This window comes from Canis lupus, chromosome X (genome assembly GCF_003254725.2).
Source record: "Canis lupus dingo isolate Sandy chromosome X, ASM325472v2, whole genome shotgun sequence".
In the NCBI taxonomy this organism is placed as follows: domain Eukaryota; kingdom Metazoa; phylum Chordata; class Mammalia; order Carnivora; family Canidae; genus Canis; species Canis lupus.
Window position 1 is genome coordinate 85157112 of NC_064281.1, and position 24125 is coordinate 85181236.

The following is a 24125-nucleotide window of genomic DNA, read 5'->3' on the forward strand; positions in this document are numbered from 1 at the left end:
ACACAAACTATGGTTATTTAGACTTGAGAATCTGGCAGATATTTTCTCAAATAAATAACATGAGCCTTTCACTTCAAGAAAAAAAACAACCAAATGTATTTGTTGTCAAAAGATAAAAATTCCTTAGAGACCCTGGGTGGCTCACTTGTTTGAGCCATCTGGCTCTTGATTTCAGCTCAGGTCATAATACCAGCCAGGCTCGTGAGATTGAGCCCAGTGTCAGGCTCCACTGTCAGCAGAGAATCTTGCTCTCCCTCTACCCCCAACCCTATATATGCTTGTGCTCACTGTCTTGCTCTCCTCAAATAAATAAATCTTGGGGGGGAGGGGAGATAAAAATCCCAGCTTTCAAATAAAACTTAGAACTTTGTAATACTTGTATCTGCCACCATGAGCTTGACAGCTCAATATTTAACTTTTCTAATAATATGGATGGGGTTATTGGGGTGCCTGGCTAGCTCAGTCAGTAGAGCATGCAACTCTTGATCTTAGGGTTGAGAGTTTGAGCTCTACACTGGATATAGAGATCACTTAAAAATAATAAAATCTTTTAAGAAAAAACATAGGTGGGACTATTAATTAATGTTTTTCACATTGTGTGATGAAATGTGTCAACATTTGGAAGATCTATGTAACTCAGTAAAATAATACTTTTCCAATTATCCAATGCATGGTGTTACCTATGTATGATTTTGTAAAAGGTCTATTCAAAGTACAGGATAAAACAGTGGATTTCATTGTTGAGAGAGTATGAAAAAGTCCACATTGCTGCTCACCTTTTGCCACTATCACTTACCTAGTTTTGGTGTAGCATCAAAGAGTATCTATAATTATCTGAAAAGGGTGGTTATTAAAAGACTTCTCTCTTTTCCAACTACGTATCTGTATGAGGCCAGGTTTTCTTCATATACATAAAAACAACATATCCTAATTGACTAAATACAGAAGCAGATGTAAGAATCCAGTTGTCTTCTGTTGAGCCATAGGTTCAAAATTTGCACAATGCCACTTGTTTCACAGTATTTTTGTTTTAGAATATACACTCATTTTTCATAAAAAGTTTAATTTGTGTTAACATTAATAGGCTTATTTTTACATGAATTAATATTTTTAACTTTCTCATTTTAATTCCTAATACGGTAAATTCATAGTACAGTTTATGTGATATAACTCACATAAAAGCTATTTGAGATCCTGAATTTTTAAGAATGTACAGGGATCCTGAGACCAAAGAGTTTGAGACTACTGTGCCAGACCATAAGGATGATTGCTCTATGAGTTTACAGTGCAGTATAGACAGGCATTTTAAAGGAATTAGAATAGGATCTTTGGACTTCCCTTGTTGGAAAAGAATGAACAAGAGGTAGAAAAAATTATGTAAAAAAATAAAAAAAAATAAAAAAAATAAAAAAAAAAAGAAAAAATTATGTAGACTAACTGAACCAAATTTTTCGCATTCAAGTACTGCTACTTGACAGTTGTGATCTCACCTAAATTACTTAACCTCTCTAAGCCTGAATTTCTGTAAAATGGGAAATACCTGACTTGCCAGGGTTACTATAAGAACTAAATGAGATATACTGTATGTATATACCAGATGGAGAAGTATACTGTACCTGGTACATGTGAGAAATGTGAATTTCCTTTTGTTTCTCCCTTTCTTTAAAACATATTAATGGTTTGGGAATATTAGCACTATAGAGTCTTATCCCTAGTGTGGTGATATGATATATGGCCCATAGTAATAAAAATTAAAGTGTCAACATTTGTTGCGTTTTTGTACCAAAAACTATTCTTAATTGTTGTAAACCATGAGGCAGTGCCAGTCTTCATTCCACAGAATGTGCTTATCTAAGTTATCCCAGGTAATGAAGGATTTCTTTTTAGTATTTACATAGTCACTATAGCAAGGTCAGAACTGCATCTATTTCCACTAAAACTGACTCATGGTAGCAAAAGTGGGGTAAAATGGTGAGGTAAAAGTGATGCTAGGATCTTAATGACATTCAGGAGACAACACTTAAATGTTTGGTCTTTAAGATGTTCTTCAGAACTATACCTTCAAGTGTGGACCAGATTGTGTAGACACCAGAGTTTTTAAATGCTAAAGTGGAATATAAAATGGTTATTTGGATAATACTTGGCACAGTGGGAACTATTGGATAACTTAATTGGAAACTACCTTTATGAGAACTTAATTGGCTAGAAGGACTAGAGAATGTTCCTGTATGTATTTAGTGTGTAGGTACCTAAAACATCCTAGAAAGATAGCTATCTCTAGTTAGAATACATTGACCCATTATACATGCACACATACTTAAATTTTTTAAATTAGGGAGTTTTTATATAATCTTTTGGTAGCCTGCTCTAGTCACTAATGTTCATATCTCAAGTGCTCTTTGGATACCCGGGTGGCTCAGTTGCTAAAACATCCAACTCTTAATTTCTGCTCAGGTCATGAACACAGGGTTGTGAGATCGAGCCCCGCATTGGGCTCTGCACTGGGTGTGGAGCCTACTTGAGGTTCTCTCCTCTCTCTGTCCCCTGCCCCCCTTTCTCCTTCCCTCTCTACAAAAGTAAAATAAAACTGCTCTTGCCACATTTACTATGATCTTTCCTATAGTTAGTGCTAAGTTTCACATTTACCTATAAGAACATCTGTTTATGTTGATATTTTAGCGAATCTTTGTATATAAAGTGTGTACTGTATGCATTCTTTGTTTCAGGTACTTTTCCAAATGCTGACCCTGCATCTGTCCCTCATGGAGCAGTCTATTATCCAATGATGTCAGATCCTTATGGGCCACCACCTTTGCCGGGTTTTGATTCCTGTCTTCCTGTTGTGCCAGATTATCCCTATGTTGCCCCTTGGCATCCAGTTGGTACAGCATATGGTGGCTCTTCTCAAATTCATGGTGCTATGAATGCTGGGCCAGTTGGCTATATTGCTTCACCTCCCTCAGCTTCTCATTACATACCTCAGAATATGTAAGATTCAGCAGTATGAAGTATTCTTGCACTGCCATTTTTTGTTGTTTTGATTTTTTTAAGAAGTGTTTTATGTTAGTGTTTAAGTGATTTAGGTGGTTAGGGTGGTTACTATTGTATTGTCTTTAAGATTATTTTATCTTTTGATTTAAAATACTACTTTAAAGGAATACTACTTTTGGTTGTGGATAAGGAAATTGAGATGGATGTACAGCTAGTCCCATATTGAGCATAATTTCATTGTATTCAGCTATTTTCCTGTCAGCCAGCTTGTCAACTTTGTATTAGCTGATGGTTCCAGTTGATAAAAGGAATAAATCATACAAACTATTTCTTTGGTTCAGATGTCACACATACTAAACCATGCAGAACTGAAATAACTTTCACTTTTTTCTGGAAAATAAAAAACAAAACCAAGAGCAGTTGTTTCTGGATAACTAAATATTAAATGAGAGAGCTCTTCAGGTTCTTAAGAATTGTCTGAACTAAGTTATGTTCTGTGATAATCAGTTTCAAAGGCACATGGTGCTCTGCTTTAGATTTATCCCATATGCTATTGTTTGATACTGGATTTATGTAACTGTTTTACTGCACAGTATTGAATTGGTGTCCTTTGCACAGTTAGCAGTAAATAAAAATTAGCATTTAAAATTGCTAAAATGAGTGGGATTTTCTTTTTTTCTTTTTCGTGGCAGCAAAACAGTACCAGACATTTGACTGATCTAATGTTTTTCCCCTGCTATCATGGTGTAAAAAAAAAAACCATATGATTTTTATGACATGAACTGGTTGGGCCCAATCAAAATGTTATTCAATCTCAAGACTTTAATGGTGCATACTACTAAATCTAGTCTTTTTCCCTTGAGTATGTCCCTTTTTAAGTTGTGGGTTTTTTTTTTAAATCTTATGGAACTTTAGACTTACTTTCTCATTGTCCTGTACTTTCAATAGTTGTATCTTTCAGTTTTTGTTTTTAGACGTACCTTGTATCTCTAGGCCTGCCTTGTCTCTGACATTCTGTGAGACCTATTTCATCAGCCTTTCTGTCTTCTCTTTCATCTACCCAGAGACCACAAGATCCTTTATATTCACCAGTTCTCCTGTAAGTTTTTCATAATGAATACTTTGCTGTATTTCACCTGACAAACAGCTACTTAAAAAGTGTTCTTTGGTTGCCACAAGACCTATTTATATTGCTGTCTTTAAAGGTTATGTATACTTGTGAATCAGTCCTTTTTTCCCTGCACCTTCACCTACACCCTAGGCAAAAATAATCATTGAGAACCTCCAGGCTTCAGGTGCCTTAGCAGTTAGCTGAAAGTACTGGAGGGGAAACCATTTTAAAGAAGACGTTCTATCTTTAATGTACCGTTCTCAAGATAATTGTTATTAATGTGTTCCAAATCCATGTACTAGTTAAGGCTCATCTTTCATAATAGAGATGGAATTGTTTTGTTTTTATATCCTTCAGCTTAAGTCCTTGCTGTACAAGTTGGCATCAGGCGTTAGTAAAAAATGGAACAACAGTGCACTCATCTGTATAACAACCTGACTATGCATTAATGTTTTAGCTTCTTTCCTAATCTCCTGGATCCTCAATTTGTGCAGCCTACGAATCGTTTTATGTTTTCAGTAGGGTTTTATTTTAGTCAAGCTTAAAACATAGAGCAGAACCTCTCTCTCAGGTGGTTCAGGTGTATTTCAGAAATATGCTAAATACACATAACTCACAGCAAGTGATTGTCCTGTATCTTCAACTCTCAGTGGTTTACTAATTAGCTTCTAAGTGGTGTTTTAGAAGGTTATAGTCTATTTTGAGAATGTGGGTCTGGAAATTTTGTGGTTTTGATACAAGTATGTTTGCCTTAGCCTTCCAGTTGATTTGTTTTTTCTTTTAAACTTGTAGGTTTCTGCTTTGCTTTGAGTCCCATTACTTGTCAGTGTGATTTTTTTTGTATATATGTTTTATTGGAGTTCGATTTGCCATAATCAATGTGATTTAATGAGATGCTAGTTAACCAGAAAACCAGAAATCAGTGGTATATACTAGGTCAACCTAATTGTTAACTCACCAGTGTGGAAATAAGTATTTATGGTCTGTTAACATACAAGTATAGTCCACTTGTTGATGTATTATGAGAAGTCTTCTCAAAGAAATAATCAAGACGTGTATCCCGACTTTCTTATTGTTTTGGAGTTTGAGAGGGTGAAAGTAACCCGTACCGTTGCAGAAGTCTGCAGTGGTTTTTGAAAGTAGCTTCCAGATAAAAAGGAAGTGGTTTTTCTGCTAATTAAAAAGCCCTAAGACTTAATGTGTTTAATCAACCTATAGTATAGATATAGTAGTAGGCTTCTTTTTACATATTACCTCTTTAGGGCCCTTAATGTTACAAAAACTTCCTGTCTTTCCTCTGCTGCAAAGGCATCGTGGTTTGTTCTTGACCCTTTACTTCCACCCCCTTCCTGAGATAGATCTGATTACACCAATCAAAGGTAGAAAGCTGAATCATTTCTATAGTGAGGAAAGCAATTATAATTCTTTTTTATTCTGTGTATTTTTAATTTCAGAATTAGTTGCAGTTTTATGCCTTGGTTTAAGAGCAAGTGAAAATATTAAATCTATTTTACTGTTGAAATTCTAGAATTGTGAACTTTTCAAACCTCTTTCATTTCCTTGGAACCTATAATTAAGGCATAACCTTTTAATTAGCTTTGTTTTTTTAAAAGATTTTATTTATTTATTCATGAGAGACAGAGAGAGAGAGAGAGAGAGAGAGAGGCAGAGACACAGGCAGGTTCCATATAGGGAGCCCGATGTGGGACTTGATCCTGGTTCCCCAGGATCACACCCTGGGCTGAAGGCAGTGCTAAACTGCTGAGCCACCCGGGCTGCCCTTTTAATTAGCTTTGGAAATAAAAGTCAGAATAATTAATTTCTTATGTGAAAACCCAGACATTCAGAACTTAATTCAGACCTAAATCTCCATGAATAATGAAATATAGCCCATTTGAGGAACAGTGGTACACAAACTTAATCTAGACTTTTTCTAAATCTGGGACAGATGTTCATTTTGCATGAAACTTTTGAATCCATTTACATTTCCATTTGCAATAAAAACTAAATTCAGGAGAATTAATAGAGCAAAAGACAACCTCTTGTTTCCCCCCATCTCACCTAGAATGTTAAGCTTCAATCAATGGGAGCAGCTTGATTAGAACACTTGTCTTATGCTTCAGTTAGAGACAGTTTTAGGAATATGTTGAGTCCCTGTGCATGGGGTGTGATACAGCTTCAGGGAAGGATGGACCTGAGTTTAGGTAACAACTATGGGACTACAACCACCTCAGTGACCAATCTGGGCATCACTTCAAAATCGGGGTGGCAGGGTTGATAGATGAAGGATTAGCTGCATGTCAATTGCTGAATAATTGTTGAAGCTTGGGTTCATTATGCTATTCCCTCTAGTGTTTGAAGTTTTTCATAATAGTTTTTTTCTGAAAAGCTACCTTAGCAGGTGGAATATAAGAAACAGCATAGAGGATCATAGGGGTAAAGGGGTGGGGAACTGAATGGGAAGTCATCAGAGGGAGAAAAACCATGAGAGACTCAACTGTAGGAAACAGGATTGCTGGAGGGGAGGTGATTGAGGGCATGAGGTGATTTGGTGATGGACATTAGGAAGGCACATGACGTGATGAGCACTGGTTACACAAAACTGATCAATTATTGAACACTAAATCTGAAACTGTGTACTATATGTTGGCTAATTGAATTTAAATTAAAAAGTAAAAAAATAACTACCTTGGCAGCTGGCAATAGAGAGTAAATGTTTACAAAGTTAGTTAAGATTTGAGGTCTTTAGAAAATTTTTGCCTTGATTGCTGAAAAACAATCTTAGGCTATTACATAAGGTCCATAGATAGGTACCTAATAAGGTACATTGGGGGTTGGGAGAAGCCTATGGTGTAGGCAACTGATTATTCAAATTCCGTAATTCTCAAAAATATTCACTAGCTACTTGTAAAACTAAATTTTGTTAAACCATGATAAACATTTGTAGTTGAAATTGAGATGAGTGAACTGTTTCAGGTTTTACTGCTTCACTATTCCCTATCAACACTTTTGAGTTTACTGCTTATGGCTGCCAAAAGGAAGCTTGGAAATCAAGAAGTCCTTTACTGTTGAACAGCTATTGTTTTTTCCCCCCTGGTAGATGGTCCTTGCCACTGGCTAGGTTTTTTTGTGAAAGAGGGCTGGGGGAAGTGATTCAACAATATTAAGGTTAAATGGAATCATTTCTTGTGAAAATTCAGGCCAGTCCCTGAATAAAAATGTTCAGATGTATCTTAGCAAACATGACTGATTGTGGATGTTCAGTCCCTTCACCTAATCAACTAATGGATCTTTGTGGCAGATCTTAATGGCCTTTCTCAAACAATACAGGTTTTTCAAATCATTTGCAGAATTATAGAAAAACATTTTACCTTAGTACTAGGGTACTAAAGTTCTAGACCTAAAAAAACCTAGTATTTTATTTCCTTACTGGTATATTAGTGAGATCAAAGTGAGGTTTTTTTAAGATTTTATTTATTCATTCATGAAAGAATGACACAGAGAGGCAGAAACAAAGGCAGAGGGAGAAGCAGGCTCCATGCAGGAAGCCCAATGTGTGCGACTCGATCCCATGACTCCAGGATCATGCCCTGAGCCAAAGGCAGACGCTCAACCACTGAACAACCTAGGCGTCCCTCAAAGTGAGTTTTTATCTTGATAATTGTGTAAGTTTCATTTCTCCAAGTTGGAGTTCTAGAGATCTACTGTACAACATTGTGGCTATAGATTACAATTCTATATTGTACACTTAAAAATCTGTTAAGAGGGTAGCTGTCCCAGTAAGTGTTCTTACCACAATAAGTTAGAAACAAAAGTTCTACCATATGGTTAGCCCTACCAATCCCCGCCCCCAAAAGACCCCACCATTCTATACTTGTTTTGCCTGCTTTAGCAGTTGAATTTTAAAAATTTTCTTTCATTCCTTTTGCTCTGCTAAAATAGCTTCAGCTATCCAAGAAGTTTCCCCCCTTCTAGTTTTGAAGCACAGTATAGTTTTGGCTTTTGTTAACCTAGTTCTTTTCCTTTACTCACTGCTTATTTTTTCCAATATTTTATTATGAAAACTTAAAATACGGAAAAATTGAAATAATTGTGTAGTGAACATCTGTATATCCACCATCTAATTTTTACAATTAACATTTTACTCTACTTTTCACATATCCATCTATAAATCCTTGTTATTTTATGCATTACAAAGAAAATTGCAGACTCCAGTACACCTCACTCCTAAATATTTCAGCATGCAATATTAATATTGTTAACTAGAATTGAGTATTTGTTAAAGGTTCACTTTCTTCTCTTTTGAGGTAAAATGTACAGGCAACGATATGCACAAATCTTGTGTTTGATGTAATGAGTTTTGATAAATCCTGCATTTACGAAACTCAAACCCTTATCAAGGTAATATTTTCATCATCCCAGGAAATTCCCTCAAGGTCCTTCCTAGTCAATCTCTGCCACCCCAGCCCGTCCCCTAGGCGACCACTGTTCCTTCTGATATTTACCCCATCATAGATTAGTTTTTCAGAATGTATATAATTGAATCAGAGTATCTACTCCCTTGTATAAGGCTTCTTTCAGCACAGTGTATTCGGGATTCATTCATGTTTTGTGTGCCAGTAGTTCACATTTATTGCTGAGCAGTGTTTCATTGTATGAATATGCCATCATTTGTTTATCCAGTCTATCGATGGACACCTGAGCCATTCTGTTTTTATTTATTTTTTATTTTTTTTAAAGATTTTTAAAATTTATTTATTCATGATAGTCACACAGAGAGAGAGAGAGGCAGAGACATAGGCAGAGGGAGAAGCAGGCTCCATGCACCAGGAGCCCAACGTGGGATTCGATCCCGGGTCTCCAGGATCGCGCCCCGGGCCAAAGGCAGGCGCCAAACTGCTGCGCCACCCAGGGATCCCTGAGCCATTCTGTTTTTAGTATGAAAAAAGCTGCTATGAACATTTTTTTAGAAGCCTGTGAGCATTTGTTTTTATTCCTTTTGAAATGGAATTGGTGGGTCATAGTTAAGATGTACATTTAGTAAGGAACTGCAAGACATTTTTCCAAAGTGAACATACCATTTTATGCTCCCACTAGCAATGTATGAGAGTTCCACTTGTTTTTCAGCTGTATCAAAGTTTGGTAGTGATCAGTCTTTATGATTTATCAGCCATCGTGGTAGGTGTGTAATAAGTTGTATCTCCGTGGTTTTATTTTGCATTTCCCAGATTATGTTGAGCACTTTTTCATGTGTTTATTTGCTAGTTGTATATATTCCTTTTTTAAAGTGTGTTCAAATTCGTTTTTTAAAAAATTTTATCTATTTGAGAAAGAGCAAGAGAGAAAGCACTAGTGGGGAAAGGAAAAAGCAGATACAGGGCCTGATCACAGGACCCTGGGATCATGATTCGAGCCAAAGGCGGATGCCCAACTGACTGAGTCACCCAGGTGCCCTAAATTTGTTCTTTTTATTACTGTTGGAGTTTATTGCATATGCCAGTTGCAGATCTTTTCCAGCTATGTTACTGCCTATTTAGTTGTCCTTCCTAACTAATGTGTAGATGTTATTTACCCAATCATACTTTAAATAATTAGACCAGGACTTGCAAGTGAGTTATTTGGCTGAAAGTTAAACTGTTCTGATGTGCTAACCAGTTCTCTGGTGGCCTAAAATTAATGTTAGTAGAATAAAAACAATAAAGTTTCAGAGTCTGAATTAACTAGGGGCAAGGTAATTGCTAAGAAATCTATTACTACAAAATTTTTTTGGAGAGTGCACATGCAAGCGTGGTGGAGAGGGGCAAAGGCAGAGGGAGAGGAAGAATCTTAAGCAGGCTCCATGCCCAGCATGGAGCCCATGCAGGGCTTGGTCTCACAACCCTGAGATCATGACCTGAGCGGAAATCAAGTTGGATGCTTCAACTGACTGAGCCACCTAGGTGCCTTATTAAAAAAACAACAACTTTTACAGCATCATTTTCCTGATATTTCAGGAAATATTGCCCAAATGTACTTAGATTATACTAAGTTTATTTTTTTAAAGATTTTATTTATTCATGAGACACACACACAGAGGCGGAGACACAGGCAGAGGGAGAAGCAGGCTCCCTGCAGGGAGCCCGATGCAGGACTCCATCCCAGGATCCTGGGATCACGACCTGAGCCAAAGGCAGACACTCAACCATTGAGCCACCCTGGTGTTCTAGATTATACTAGTTTAATAACAACCAGCTTAACTTCAGTTTATGTGTCTTCTTTCTGGCCTATAGATTCAAACTGTTCTACACAACATGTATCATACTTTGGGTACTCAATAAAGAATAAGAAATTTTCAGGATAAGGCCTGTAAAGTTTCTCATTTTGTAAGGTCGAGCTTTATAACTGTCTTGGTCCCTTCATGTCATTATCTTATAGTTCTTTAGGAATGCTGCTTTCAGTTTTTAAATATTCGATAGTCACAGCTCTGTCTAATGGTAAATATAAAAGTTAGGATGATATCAATAGTGTTTATTCTCAATCATCTTTTTCAAAATATATAGGACTTCAGAGGTCTCCCTTAAGTGTCTGCTGGTTAAATTCTAGTGTAAAATCCATTGTTTTCTAATGTTTATTAATAATCAGTGGATATTAATGATAGGAAAATGGAGAAACAAAACACCTTGATTCTGAGCAGCCAGACATTTTGGGGGGAAGAAGGTCAATGCTTTATTTTTCTTGATACTGAAGCTAAAAATACACAGAATCATTTCATTGTACAATATTTTTAATACACTTAAAGATGACACTAACTTTGCACTTCTTACAGAAAGTATTCAAATAAAGTTCCTCAAGGCGGTTTTAGCTTTTAAAATTGTAGTCAGCAAAGCCAAAATGCCATTTACACAAACACATAAGGAATTTTCCTTTTCATTATTAAGCCCAAGAGATCTAATTTTAACCTTAAGTTTGCTGCAGGCGTTTTCTGTATGGCGATGTGTGATTGGGGCTGTCAACTAGGGTTAAGAATGTAAATTCAACACCACCTGTGTTTTTTACTGTCAAATGTGACTTCCAAACTACATAATTCTGTGAAAGGTTTAAGTATTGGTATCTTCTTGAATACTACCACTGGTGTGCATTCCTGTGTTATAAGAAACAAAGACAAAATGTTTTCACTTAAGAAGGATGTATTTGTTTATACTTAACTGAAATATCCTTGAGAAAGTCTTTCCCTTTATAATTGAACTAAGAAAACACATGGGTTTATTTTTACTATGTTAAAGGAGTAATTTGAACAGGTAAAATTTTTAAAGCTAATCATTTATCAAATTTGATTCCCTTTAACATTAAGAAAGCCAGAGACTAATGTGTTAACCCTTTGGGTTTAGAGGTTTCCTCATGAGTTCACACGACATTCATTATACTAAGTACAGTTACTACTGTGCTTATTGGACTACAGGCTACATTGCTTTGGTTATTTAAACTGATCACTTAATATGTATCCTAAAAAAAGTCCTGCAGGGCTTGACCACAAAGTGATGAAACCTTAAGTCATTTAATTAGACCTTACACAGGAAAAAGATGTGACTTTGAAATGACTTGAACATTCAACTGGCTGCCGCCATCCTACTTCTAGATCCACCTCCTAGTTAGTTCTACCAGAGCTCCTCCTGGGTCCAATCCCACCACCCTCCATTTTTCTACAAAGGCTGGGCTTTTCTTTACTGCCCCTTCTTCCTGCTAACAGCTTCGTTGTCAGAATCTCTGCATCATAAAGTGTCATTTCTTATGACTCATATAAGGTTTGGGAAGCCAATTCTGGGTTTAGTTCTATTAAACTATTGGATCTTGGGGTGTGCTCTACTATTTAAACTCAAATGTTTCAAGGGTTGAGTCATTATGGTTCTTCCCAAATCAGTGGAGGTTCTATATCTACATATGGTGTTCTTTAATGTTTCCTCCTTGGGAGGCTTTTTATGCTCTTATTTCAGTAATGCTGCCACTCACTGTTCCAAGCATGTTTAAAACTAGATTTCAAGACAAGATTCCATCAAAATCCTAGAGGAGAACACAGGCAACACCCTTTTTGAACTTGGCCACAGTAACTTCTTGCAAGATGCATCCATGAAAGCAAGAGAAACAAAAGCAAAAATGAACTATTGGGACTTCATCAAGGTTTTTCACAGCAAAAGAAACAGTCAACAAAACTCAAAGACAACCTACAGAATGGGAGAAGATATTTGCAAATGACATATCCGATAAAGGACTACTATCCAAGATCTATAAAGAACTTATTAACTCAACAGCAAAGAAACAATCCAATCATGAAATGGGCAAAGGACATGAACAGAAATCTCACAGAGGAAGACATAGACATGGCCAACAAGCACATGAGAAAATGCTCCGCATCACTGGCCATCAGGGAAATACAAATCAAAACCACAATGAGATACCACCTCACACCACTGAGAATGGGGAAAATTAACAAGACAGGAAACAACAAATGTTGGAGAGGATGTGGAGGAAGGGGAACCCTCTTGCACTGTTGGTGAATGTGAACTGGTGCAGCCACTCTGGAAAACTGTGTGGAGGTTCCTCAAAGAGTTAAATAGAAGTGCCCTACAACCCAGCAATTGCACTGCTGGGGATTTACCCCAAAGATAACAGATGCAGTGAAACGCTGGGACACCTGCACCCCGATGTTTATAGCAGCAATGTCCACAATAACCAAACTGTGGAAGGAGCCTCGGTGTCCATCGGAAGATGAATGGATAAAGAAGATGTGGTTTATGTATACAATGGAATATTACTCAGCCATTAGAAATGACAAATACCCACCATTTGCTTCATTGTGGATGGAACTGGAGGGTATTATGCTGAGTGAAATAAGTCAGTCGGAGAAGGACAAACATATGGTCTCATTCATTTGGGGAATATAAAAAATAGTGACAGGGAATAAAGGGGAAAGGAGAAAAATGAGTGGGAAATATCAGAAAGGGAGACAGAACATGAGAGACTCCTAACTCTGGGAAACGAGCAAGGGGTGGTAGAAAGGGAGATGGGTGGGGGGTGGGGATGACTGGGTGACAGGCACTGAGGGGGGCACTTGATGGGATGAGCACTGGGTGTTATTTTATATGTTGGCAAATTGAACAATAAAAAATAAACAATAAAAATAAAACTAGATTTCAGACTGCAAAGAGGAATGAGGACTCTGGGGGTGATGGAAATTTTTGTACCTTAATGGTGATGGTGGTTCCAGGGATATATACAACTGCGAAAACTCACTGAATTCTACATTTTAAAGGTATGCACATAATTGTATACCAATCATTTCTCGATAAAGTTGATAAGAAAAAATTAACTGGTTTCCAAAGAGTGGTTTCAGGTCACTTTACAATCACATAAGAAACTATCTCATTTTATACTTGTGCCTATTAAAGTGCCTATTATGTATTAGCACTTGAACCAGACAAAATAGAACTCAGCTTGATTACCTACCTTTTTACCCAATATGGATCTAAAATTACTTTTGACTGTTCCTAAACATTTTATCTTATAGGATCATGATTTTCTACCACTTGAGGATATTCAGAGGTTGTATTATGGATTTGAAAGTCCTCCCCAAAGCAGAAGTCCACAATGATTTGAGTAATGGCAGCCTTTGAATATGGGTGCAGCTTAAAGGTGATTACTTTGAAGAACAGCATTCATTTGGGCACATATATTCCAGCATGCTTATGAAAATATCAATCTCATTTTTTAATCTCACTTGATATGTTTATTCCAAATTTATGAGGCTAAAAGATGACACCAGGTATAGAATCTAGCTTTCTTCTATACTACCCTCCAATTTTACCTTTTATTTCTCTTTGATGTAGAGTTTTGACAAATTCATTTTATTTCATAGATAAAATTTGGAGAGATCAATCCCAGTAGCTGGTCAAACATGTATACTTATAAAAGCCAATCGATTATATTGTGCAATTTAAAATATAACCTTACTATGAGTCTGTGTTGAACCTAGTAACACAGTGATCACAAAGTGAGAACTTGCTATAATTTGAAATTTAAACTAAATTTGACCCGACCTTTGAAAAATGATTTACAGTTTTTTCAGAGCTTGTTTTCACATACTATTGCTCTTCTGGAATTTTTTGAGTGAGAAAAGGGTGATGTTGATGTTTTAATTCAGGAACTACATTTTTTATTGGGGTACTCCATCTCAATTTGGTCACCTAAAGAGTTCAGCAATTTGACGGTTTAGCCCTAGGTTTTAAACACTGGTCAGTACTCATTCTTTAGAAGCTTTTCCATCTGTCTCTTAGTATACCACCAGCATCTAAGTACCTCAAGCACTCCCTGCAAAAGTTGAAAGCCTCTTGTTTGTCTTGTCTTCCAAGGGTCAGTTTTAAGGGTTGTATAAGACCAGAGAACTGTCAAAAGGGTTTCTAAGTTGGAAGGCAGTTGGTGGCAATGAGTATTTTGGGAATATGTTGAACTTTGTGGAAAAGGGCATGAAATGGCCAAGGCCGGCTTAGCTGTACTTGCAAATGGTTGGCCACCTTAGGCTAAAATAAAAGGCACACTGCCACCTACTCATTCAAGTGCTGAGGATGTTGCCTTGGTATGTGTGTGTGCATGTGTTGAGGTGTACCTCCTGGGATGTTAGGTTCCCTGAAACCTGCTCATTGGTGAAGTCAGAGGGCAAAATAGGCTGCAAATTGGTGAAAATGACCTTAACATTGCAGGCCATTCTTACCTACTTTAGTCTTTTTTGGTTCTATCAAGACATTTGGAGAGTCGTACAAAAGGCTTTTCTTTTTGAGGGTGAACAATTAGGGTAGGGTAGATATGTGTTACATTAATGGATTTATGAAGGTTCATTACGATGGTTGAAAGTGGCAGACTCTTCCTGTTACTACAAAAATTGCCTTTCATTTGTATAGTAACAGGAAGTTCCTACAGAGCTTCACTACTTTTCACATCAGATAAGAAAAGAAAGCTAGCTATCAGCATACGAGCATTCCACTTAGTTTTATATTTAGACATAATTCTTATGTGTATGTCTCTCAAGTACCACAAGCACTGATGGTAGATCTTTACAAAATGAAAGACCACAACTGAAATCCAATAAACTAACAAATAAAAGATATAAGTCCACTCTAGAGTAGGAGTAAAATATGGAGCTTAAAAATGCTAGAGCACCCTGGCCTGCTTCCTGTATCACCCCAAGCAATTGCCTCTTTTGTTTCTTACCGAACATCTAAAAGTAAAGTTCAAAACCACCTACAGGTAACTTTTTCTCTGGACTACCATGCAGCCTTTAGGTGGAAATCCTAGGCCACATATCAGCATATAAATGAATAGTACTACCTCAAGTATGCAATAAATCTCAAGTATGCAGACTTAATTTAAATCATGAAAAATACATATTTTAATTTTTACAAGTAGGTTTTTCCTTCTGACCTAAATGCTTTATTTTTTTATGAAACCGGAAACCCAAAATTCTGAGAGCTTTCAATATTAACAATTGTGCTACAGCAGATACTGTCACAGCAATTTATTTTAGAAATTCCTCACCATATCTCAGGAAGTTTCTTTCCATTGAAGTTATTCCTGTTCCCCCTCCCTTCAAAATGATTAAATAATTACCAAAAAAGATGAAGGACCAAGGCCAGAATGATCAAATGCTATTAAGTTTCATCGTATGCATGTGCCTGCGTGTATAACACAGATAAGGTTCTCAGATCTACAAACATCCCCGTAAAAGCAACGCAAGTCAAAACCTTCATCTGTTGGATACAAAGTGATGGAAAAAGTCACTGGAAATCCAGTAAAAATAGCATTTCTCTGTACTAAAGTAATGCTCACATTGAATTGTGGTACTCGGTTCCCAGTGGCTAGTTCTTCACCAGCAAAGTGGATATTTGGAACAATTATCTAGATAAAGCAAGCCAGAGAAACAATCTAAAATGCCTATAGCTTTGAGGCAAAGTCACAGGGGTAAGAGGAAGCTGACAAGTGGGTAAAAAGAAGTTATTTAGATGATCTGAAAAATCACATCAATTTATGTTGGTTATGTCTATACAATCTGTTAGCTCTGTTTTGAAAACTCTATTACCAGAATAATGTGGTCAGTTTTTCTTACGTACTTTTAAAACAGGAAAGACTGTCTCCCTAACTTCAAGTACTTTTTACCTGATGGTTTAATAAATCAAGGTCTGGGCCACTTAAACTGTTAGTCAAAATACCACTTGAGTCTTACAAGGCAAGAGGAACATCGAATGGTCATTGATATATTCTGGCTAAGATAGTGGCTCATATTTTTCACTGAAATTTAATGAAATTTACAGGAGAGCTTTTGCACTGTCATAACTATAAAATTCTTAAAAAGTATTTAAGTCCTTCAAAAGGTAGAGGCCCTAGGTTTTTTAAAGTTCTTTACTCAAATTGCAGGCAGATGTTTAGATGTTTTGGGCTTAGCTGAAATAGCCTAAATTAGGTCAGAGTAGAATGAAAAATGACTATGGGAGGCAGAAAGAAATCTGTAAATTCTGATGTAAGTGGACAGAAATATAACTTGGAGCATTTATACCCCTATACCATTTGGCATCTTCCAAAAATGATGACCTTGAATTTGAAGTCTTTCCTCTTTGTACTCCACTGGCCTTAAAGTCAGAAGTGGAAGAGAGAACTTCAACAGTGGTCATTTTCCAATATAAATCAGACATTTTCTTTATAAGATCTATACCTTTACTAATTATCTGGGGCACTCTGATGGATTTATGGTGGAATCAAACAAATGAATACAAGTATCTAGAAGTGACAAGCCAACTGTAATGGAGGTGAACCGTGGTATAGATATTTGGACAAGTAGTAAATGATCTTTACACCATGTATTATTATTATATTTGACTTTGGAGTTCATTTTTCACTTTACTTTTAAATATGTCTGTCTGAAAAAAAAAATAAATATGTCTGAAATTTGGGGGCAAATGAACAAAAATATATGTGTATCGGCCATTCCATTTTCACATTTCCTATATATACCATATAATACATATGCTTAATAATAAATGTTTTGCTACTATGATTTAGAAGATTTAGGTTTATTGACTGGCTCTTCGCCTTGAGCCAGTCATTATTCGTCTCTGGACCTTTTTTGTTTTTGTTTGTAAAATAAGAGGTTGGAATAGAGGTAGAGATACAGTGGATTGTCTCTGAGATACTCTCTTAGGTCCAATTTTCTGTTTCTAAATTCACTCTCACATTGGCTTGTACTTTCTCTGGGATCAGATGACATTTAAGCACTGTACTTGAAATACCTTTCTTGATAGTAGCTGGTCCAGAGGTCCAAAGGTGAACACAAATTTCTTTTCCTTCCTACTTCCTATGTTAGAGTTCCTACTTTTTCTGAGTTAGAGTAAATAAAAATGTTGATGTCATCAATATGGAAGTAATGGCAATAGCTGTTCGGCTTTAACAGCTCACTGGCCTCAGTCCCTGTCAGAGCCTGGCCTCAAGGTAGCTAGTGAAGTTGTAAGCCCAAGTAATAAGCATAGTAGCCCTGAGACGATCTGAAAAGGAATGTACTGCTTATGAAATATGACATTGGTTTCTTTTAGTAGTTGAGATTGGCTACTATAATTTATACACATTCTCTCCTCAGAACGTAACTGAGAGAAGACTATTTTGGAGCATGGCTCTATGGCTACCGTTGTTTTCTGACAAACTGATGCAGTAACTGCCAGAACAATTATACCTAGGTTATCACAAGTACATGTATTTGTGAGAAATAGGGCCATATATTGGGTTTTGGTGCCATCAGTATGAATTAGATATGTAGCCCGGGTGCCATTTATTATTGAATGTAGATTTGACAATTGGAAAAGTTGAATCTGTAAAATTAGAAACCTTCCTTCTGGAAAGTAACCTGATATTGATGTCATTAAGGTCATTTATGATAGTTCCGCTGAGGGAAGTGGGAGAGAAATTGGAGTTGAGTAAATAATCACTTCAGATATGATTAAAGAATTACTTGGGGACAATCTGTTATCAAATGGGTCTCGTTGCAGCTTGTTCTCGTGGTAACTTTTCCTTGGATCTGAGCTTTATTCAACATTTAGGGTTCCCCCCTCCCCACCAGTTTGTCTCTTCATGTGGAATTTTTTTTTTCATGTGGAATATTTTGACCATCAGTCACCAAAGCTAGGGCTAGAAATGGGAATCAATTCAAATAACCCAGAAACTACAATGTCAGAAGATATTTTGGAGGCATATATGCATTGTTTGAAAATGCTTCATTTCACTTACTTGTAACAGAAAGTAGACACATGAATTTAGGTGGATTTCTATTACTGTTGATATTTACAGAACAACACCTAACTTTCTTACTTTTCTGAGCCTACGCACTGTTAATTTAACTCTCTAGGACCCAGACCTAGAGCTGTTTGGGTCATATGTTAGAGTGTGAATTGGGGACAGCCCTGTACTAATGTTGGTTAAAAGAAAGAAAGAAAGAAAAAAAAGCAACCAGAAAACCTAAAACCAAAACAAACACAAAAACCGAACCAAAACAAAAAAATCCCACCCTAGGTCAGTAGGTTATCTGCTCAGTGGCTATTGGGTCAGTTACAGATTTCATTTTTTAACCTGCACGTTTGGATTTTGATGAGGTACTCTTAAGCTTTGGAGAGTCATTTGTATGTATAAATGCAGCTTTCTTTGATGACATTAGAATTTGGATCACGCTTATAGTTCCATGAATTCACTAGGGTTATGTTATATTTCTAATGTAAGTTGACACATGCAATTCCACTGCTCCCAATGAGTATTAAAACTGCAACTGGAATCAGGTTATCTAGACCTAAAATTGTTTTTTTCATTAGAATGTGATTAAAATGAAGATGCATTTTTCAGATTTCGACACCGCAGCAAGATGTTATTTTTCTGATTAAAAAAATGTTTTCAAACCCAGGCTTTTACCTTAGAAATGCTTTTGATAGCAATGATTAAAACTATCAACAGTCGATGGGACCCTATACATGTACCAGCTAATTATTTTTCTTGCCAATGTATGAGATGTAGCAACTACTGGTTAGAGTGCAGCAGAAGTTTTTAAAAACAGCACACATCCTAAATACTAATCTCAATACTATCACATTTGAAAAGGTAGTGGGTCAACTGAAACACACAAACACAGAAAAGGAATTCACTAACTTCTTAGGTGGGACGCATAACTACGTGGTAAATATTCACTGGCACACTTTGGGAAACTAACAGATCTTTCAGAAACAAAACACTCAACAACCTCCACGGTAAGGAGAAGTTGTGTTTAAGAACAAAAACGAGAAGGCCAGTTCTACCTAGAAACCACAAGCTGACAATTCTTTGGAGTCTGTTCAGTCTCCCTTTGATGCTGTTCATTGAACTGGAATGGGCAGCATGGAGCACTGAAGGGCAACAGAGATGGCTTGCCTCATCTGATAGCTGGTGGGGACTGCCGAGCACCTCCCTCAGCCCCTGGGGAAATGGTGTGAGATCCTGAGGAAGGTCAGGGATCTGTGCGACAGCAACGGTAGCAAAGTGGCACCTGGAGCTTCAAAGAAGCAAGGGTAAGAAAAGCAAAGCCAAAGGGTAAAGCACCCGACTGCACCTCTGCTGATTCTGGGTAAGCACCCCTGCAGTTGGTTGTGAAACGGACTTCATGTTAAGAGGCATAAAAAGGCAAATAATAGCAATAACACTAAGAATCACACCGACAAGAACAAAAAAAAAAAAAAAAAAAGGAAAATGTGGCTATAAAAGAAAATAATAGAGGAGTTTCACTCTCCTTTCTGGGGAGGGGGTTGGGCAATGAGGGAATCAGATTCTATGTCACCTCTGAGAGCAGGGAAATTACAAATTTTCTCTTGAGTTCCAGAGCGGGGGGCAGGGCAGAGGGAGGGGAGGGGACGGCTTGACTTAGAGTCGAGTTGTTACTTGTTCTTCCTGTCCATCACCCCATTTGTGCATGAGCAGGTCGCAGGCCTCTCCCCAAGTTTCGAACACGTCCTCTGAGGAGTCTAAAAGTTTGGAATTTGAGGAGCAGATGCTGGATGCACAGTGAAGAGAGCTGGAACAGGCTAGAGGGCATTCACTGCTTGGAGCAGCACCCCGGGCTTCACCTAATTCTACCTCACTGAGGTTCATTTCACTCTGAGAACAGGCCCCTGCTTTCCCTTTCTCCATCTGAGAATATCTGATGTCTTGCCACATGTAGTGCTGTTGAGCAATGCCATCCGAAATGGTGTACATTGGCTCTGAACTTGGTTCGGACATATGACCATTGAACTTGGAAAACAGGAGACCGAGTTTCTTGAGAGAAGGACCCACGAAGGAGCGTTTGCTCGATGACTCAGATTTTGACTTCCCTTGGGTGCCACTGGCTCTTGGCACAGTTCTGATGAGAGGTGGCCCGTGGCAGGCCTTTTTTTTGCAGCCTAAATTGAAAGAGACACTCTTGGATTTGGCCCGTGCCCCACCACTGCCATCATTGGTATCGTCCCTCTGAGAGAGTTCGGTGCTGCTCGTGGAAAAGCTTCTCCTTGAGTGTTTCCTATTTCCTAAGAGGTCAAGTACTTCATATCGAAAGCTGGAGATGTCCTGCTTTAATTCCTAGGGCAGGAGAGAAGACACCTTACGTTAAGAAGCTTGGTCTTGAGTTCAAAATAGACTTGCTCATTGGGTGTCCTTTGGAAGGCTCCCAGTTTTGCCTAGTGCAAATTACAAAGTACACAGACTACCAGGAAAATCTTGCATTATTCCAGCACAGGAAAAGCAGATTAAGAATTCTGTGGGCAGGGCTGGCCATTGGAAAAACTGTATAATTGGTAAAGTTGATTTCAGTTGGCCCCTATCATGAGGACACTAATGGACTTGTCCCTGTGAGAGCGCTAACTAGCAATTAAGGAACTAGCTCTCCTAGGCATATCTGCATATAGAAAAACTAGGGAAGAGGAAAACCGCTTTTAGGACCCTAAGGAATAAAAGTAGGGAAGTGGAACGTGTCAGGTTAGAGACTCCTCTTTGAAGACTGGGGCGGGCTTAGAGGGTGGGGGTGGGGCTCCTGGCCACTCAAGTCCCCAGGAAATGTCTTCTATCTCTAACTGGCCGCCTAGAGGCTAGAATCCTCCTTTAAAAGACAACTTTTAGGTGATCCCTGGGTGGCGCAGCGGTTTGGCGCCTGCCTTTGGCCCAGGGCGCGATCCTGGAGACCCGGCATCGAATCCCACATCAGGCTCTCGGTGCATGGAGCCTGCTTCTCCCTCTGCCTGTTGTGTCTCTGCCTCTCTCTCTCTCTGTATGACTATCATAAATAAATTAAAAAAAAGTTTAAAAAAAAATAAAAGACAACTTTTAATATTTTTTAAAGATTTATTTATTTATGATAGACATAGAGAGAGAGAGAGAGAGGCAGAGACACAGGAGGAGGGAGAGGCAGGCTCCATGCCAGGAGCCTGACACGGGACTCGATCTCGGGACTCCAGGATCGCGCCCTGGGCCAAAGGCAGGCGCTAAACCGCTGAGCCACCCAGGGATCCCCAAAAGACAACTTTTAAAAGCTTAAGTTGGATCATATTGCTCCCCTGCTTTTAAAACTCTTGAGTAACTTGTCACTGACCTTGGGTAAAAGTAGAAATGCTATTCCAAGGGGACGCCCGGGTGGCTTAGCTGTTTGGCACCTGCCTTTGGCCCAGGGTGTGATCCTGGAGACCCAGGAACGAGTCCCATGTCAGACTCCCTGCATGGACCCTGCTTCTCCCTCTGCCTGTGTCTCTGCCTCTCTCTCTGTATCTCTCATGAAAAAATAAAATCTTAAAAAAAAAAAAGAAATGCTATTCCAAGGACTACAAGGTTTTTCAAGGCCCTGTGTCAGCTCTTCCTACTCTATCTCCGGGCTCTCTACTGTCCACCTGCCTGGACATATTATCTCTTGCCTTGGGGCCTTTGCCTGTGCTGTTCTCTCTGTCTAGAACATTCTTCTCCACAACTCTCCTTTATCTGGCTCCTCCTTTAAGCCTCAGCTTAAATGCGGCTTCTTCTGAGAAGCTGCCCCAACTCTCCAAATCCCAGTCGAGTGTCCCTCCTCTCTGTCTCCACAGCACTGTGTGTTTATCCTGTCAGAATACTCAGTCCTTCTATTGTTACTATCTGTGTGTCACTCTGAAGAGTGGGGGCTGGTGATATCTTGATACCCCAGGATCTGGTGGAATGCTTGGAACATAGCAAGCCCTCAATAGATGAGTTCTATCTATGGATTAGTATAATAGGCCTTCTAAGAAGATTTATTTATTAGAGAGAGAGAAAGAAAGAGAGGGAGAGAGAGTCTGGTGGGGGAGGGGCAGAGGGAAAGAGAGAAACCCAAGCAGACTCTGTGCTGAATGCAGAGCCTTGACATGGGGATCGATTCCACAACCCTGGATCACCACCTGAGTTGAAACCAAGAGTCAGACTCAACCAACTGTGCCACCCAGGCACCCCAGATAATGGCCTTTTTTTGTTCCTTAGAAAGTATACATGTGTTCTAAGATAGGGTTTCTTAATCACTTGACATGTTGAGCTGGATCATCTTGGTTGTGGGAGGCTGTCCTGTGCTTTGTAAGATGTTTAGTAGCAATCTTGGTCTCCACCCACTAGGTGCCACTAGCATACACATCCAGTGTGACAACCAAAAATGTCCCCAGACATTGCCAGATGCGCCCTAGGGAACAAAATTGACCCTGATTGAGAACCATTGTTTTAGGCTAATGCTAGTATTATGAGAATTTTGATGTTTCGTGGTAGAGTTTATTAAATCTTAGATTTAATATTGGATTAGTTGGTCTTCATCTCTGAAGTAAAGAAAGTCTTTACATTTGCAGGCATCTTCCTTTTGCTCTGTTGCCCCTTACTGCACATCCTTGCCACAACACTTAAAGCCCTCAATTCTCACACTGGGAGACACCCACAATATTAAAAGGATGCATAAGGCAAATTTCTTTTATTCTTAAAGCTCATTGTAGTGATAGACATTGATGAAATCTCTCCATTGACTGGATAACAGACCTTTTTTTTTTTTTTGAGAGAAAGAACGGGAGAATATATGAGTGGGAGTGAGGGAGGCAGAGGGAGAGGGACAAGAAGACTGTGCTAAGAGCCGGACTCAGAACTCGATCTCATGACTCTGAGATCAGGGGCTGAGCTGAAATCAAGAGTTGGATGCTTAACCATCTGAGCTACTACCCAGGCACCCCAATGACAGATCATTCTAAGAGAACATAAAAACCGTAGCCGTTTTTGCTGTATTATAGGCAGTTGAAATGATCACCAGAAATCTCCAATGCTGTGAAGATTAAATAACGCTTAGGAAATGTGAAATGAGAAACCACTTCATGATTTGATTACCTTAAAATTTTCTTCTGTTAGTCCCTCATTTGTTTTGGAATTTCTTATCATAGCGGCCACATATCTTTTGACTAAATTCCTGATAACTTCCTGGAAATTTAAAAAAAAAAAAAAAACAGAGGCATTAAGTTTTCTTCTCAGGCTCTCAGTAAAATAAGAAACATACCCAAGAAATAGAACATGCTCAGATGCCTTTGCAATAGGAAATCCTCCTGGGATCCAGTCATTTTCTGCAAAAATCCATCGGCTACCGTCATTTTCTGCAAAAATCCATCGGCTAAACGAAGAATTACTATGTGTCTAAATGTGGTGGCAGAGTGGGCCATGCAAGATCAAATTCACCCAAAAAAGGAACATTTCTGCCCACAGAGAAGGGAAACACAGATTCACATTTATAGAATAATGAGAGTGGAATAATCCTTGGATGGTCATGTCCAATACCCTTCCTTTCAGACTGGATTAAACTTTAACATTCCTAGTAAGATGAGAATTATTCTTTGCTCTTGTAGAATTGATAAAATCATTCTTTGGTGTCACAAAGTTTGCCGATTTCAATGTTTACTAATCGCATAATCCAGACAATTTTCTTAAGGTCAATGTACACTTCTCCTTTATA

The 24125-nt window shown here is 38.2% G+C and overlaps 2 protein-coding genes across 2 annotated transcripts in view; one reads left to right on the forward strand and one right to left on the reverse strand.

Annotated features, from left to right (window-relative positions):
* The window catches only part of ALG13 (ALG13 UDP-N-acetylglucosaminyltransferase subunit), a 72483-nt gene extending 68835 nt beyond the window's left edge, over positions 1–3648 (forward strand). Inside the window, 1 exon segment of the mRNA XM_035711627.2 lies at positions 2727–3648. Within this exon segment, the coding sequence (XP_035567520.1) occupies positions 2727–2992 (266 nt within the window). The 3' untranslated portion in view covers positions 2993–3648.
* A 7134-nt stretch (positions 3649–10782) lies between these two features.
* TRPC5 (transient receptor potential cation channel subfamily C member 5) overlaps positions 10783–24125 on the reverse strand; it is a 180181-nt gene continuing 166838 nt past the window's right edge. Inside the window, exons 10-11 of the mRNA XM_025431527.3 lie at positions 23510–23599; positions 10783–20740 (exon numbers count right to left, since the gene is read on the reverse strand). Of these exons, the coding sequence (XP_025287312.1) occupies positions 20048–20740; positions 23510–23599 (783 nt within the window). The 3' untranslated portion in view covers positions 10783–20047. The remainder of the gene's footprint in view (positions 20741–23509; positions 23600–24125) is intronic.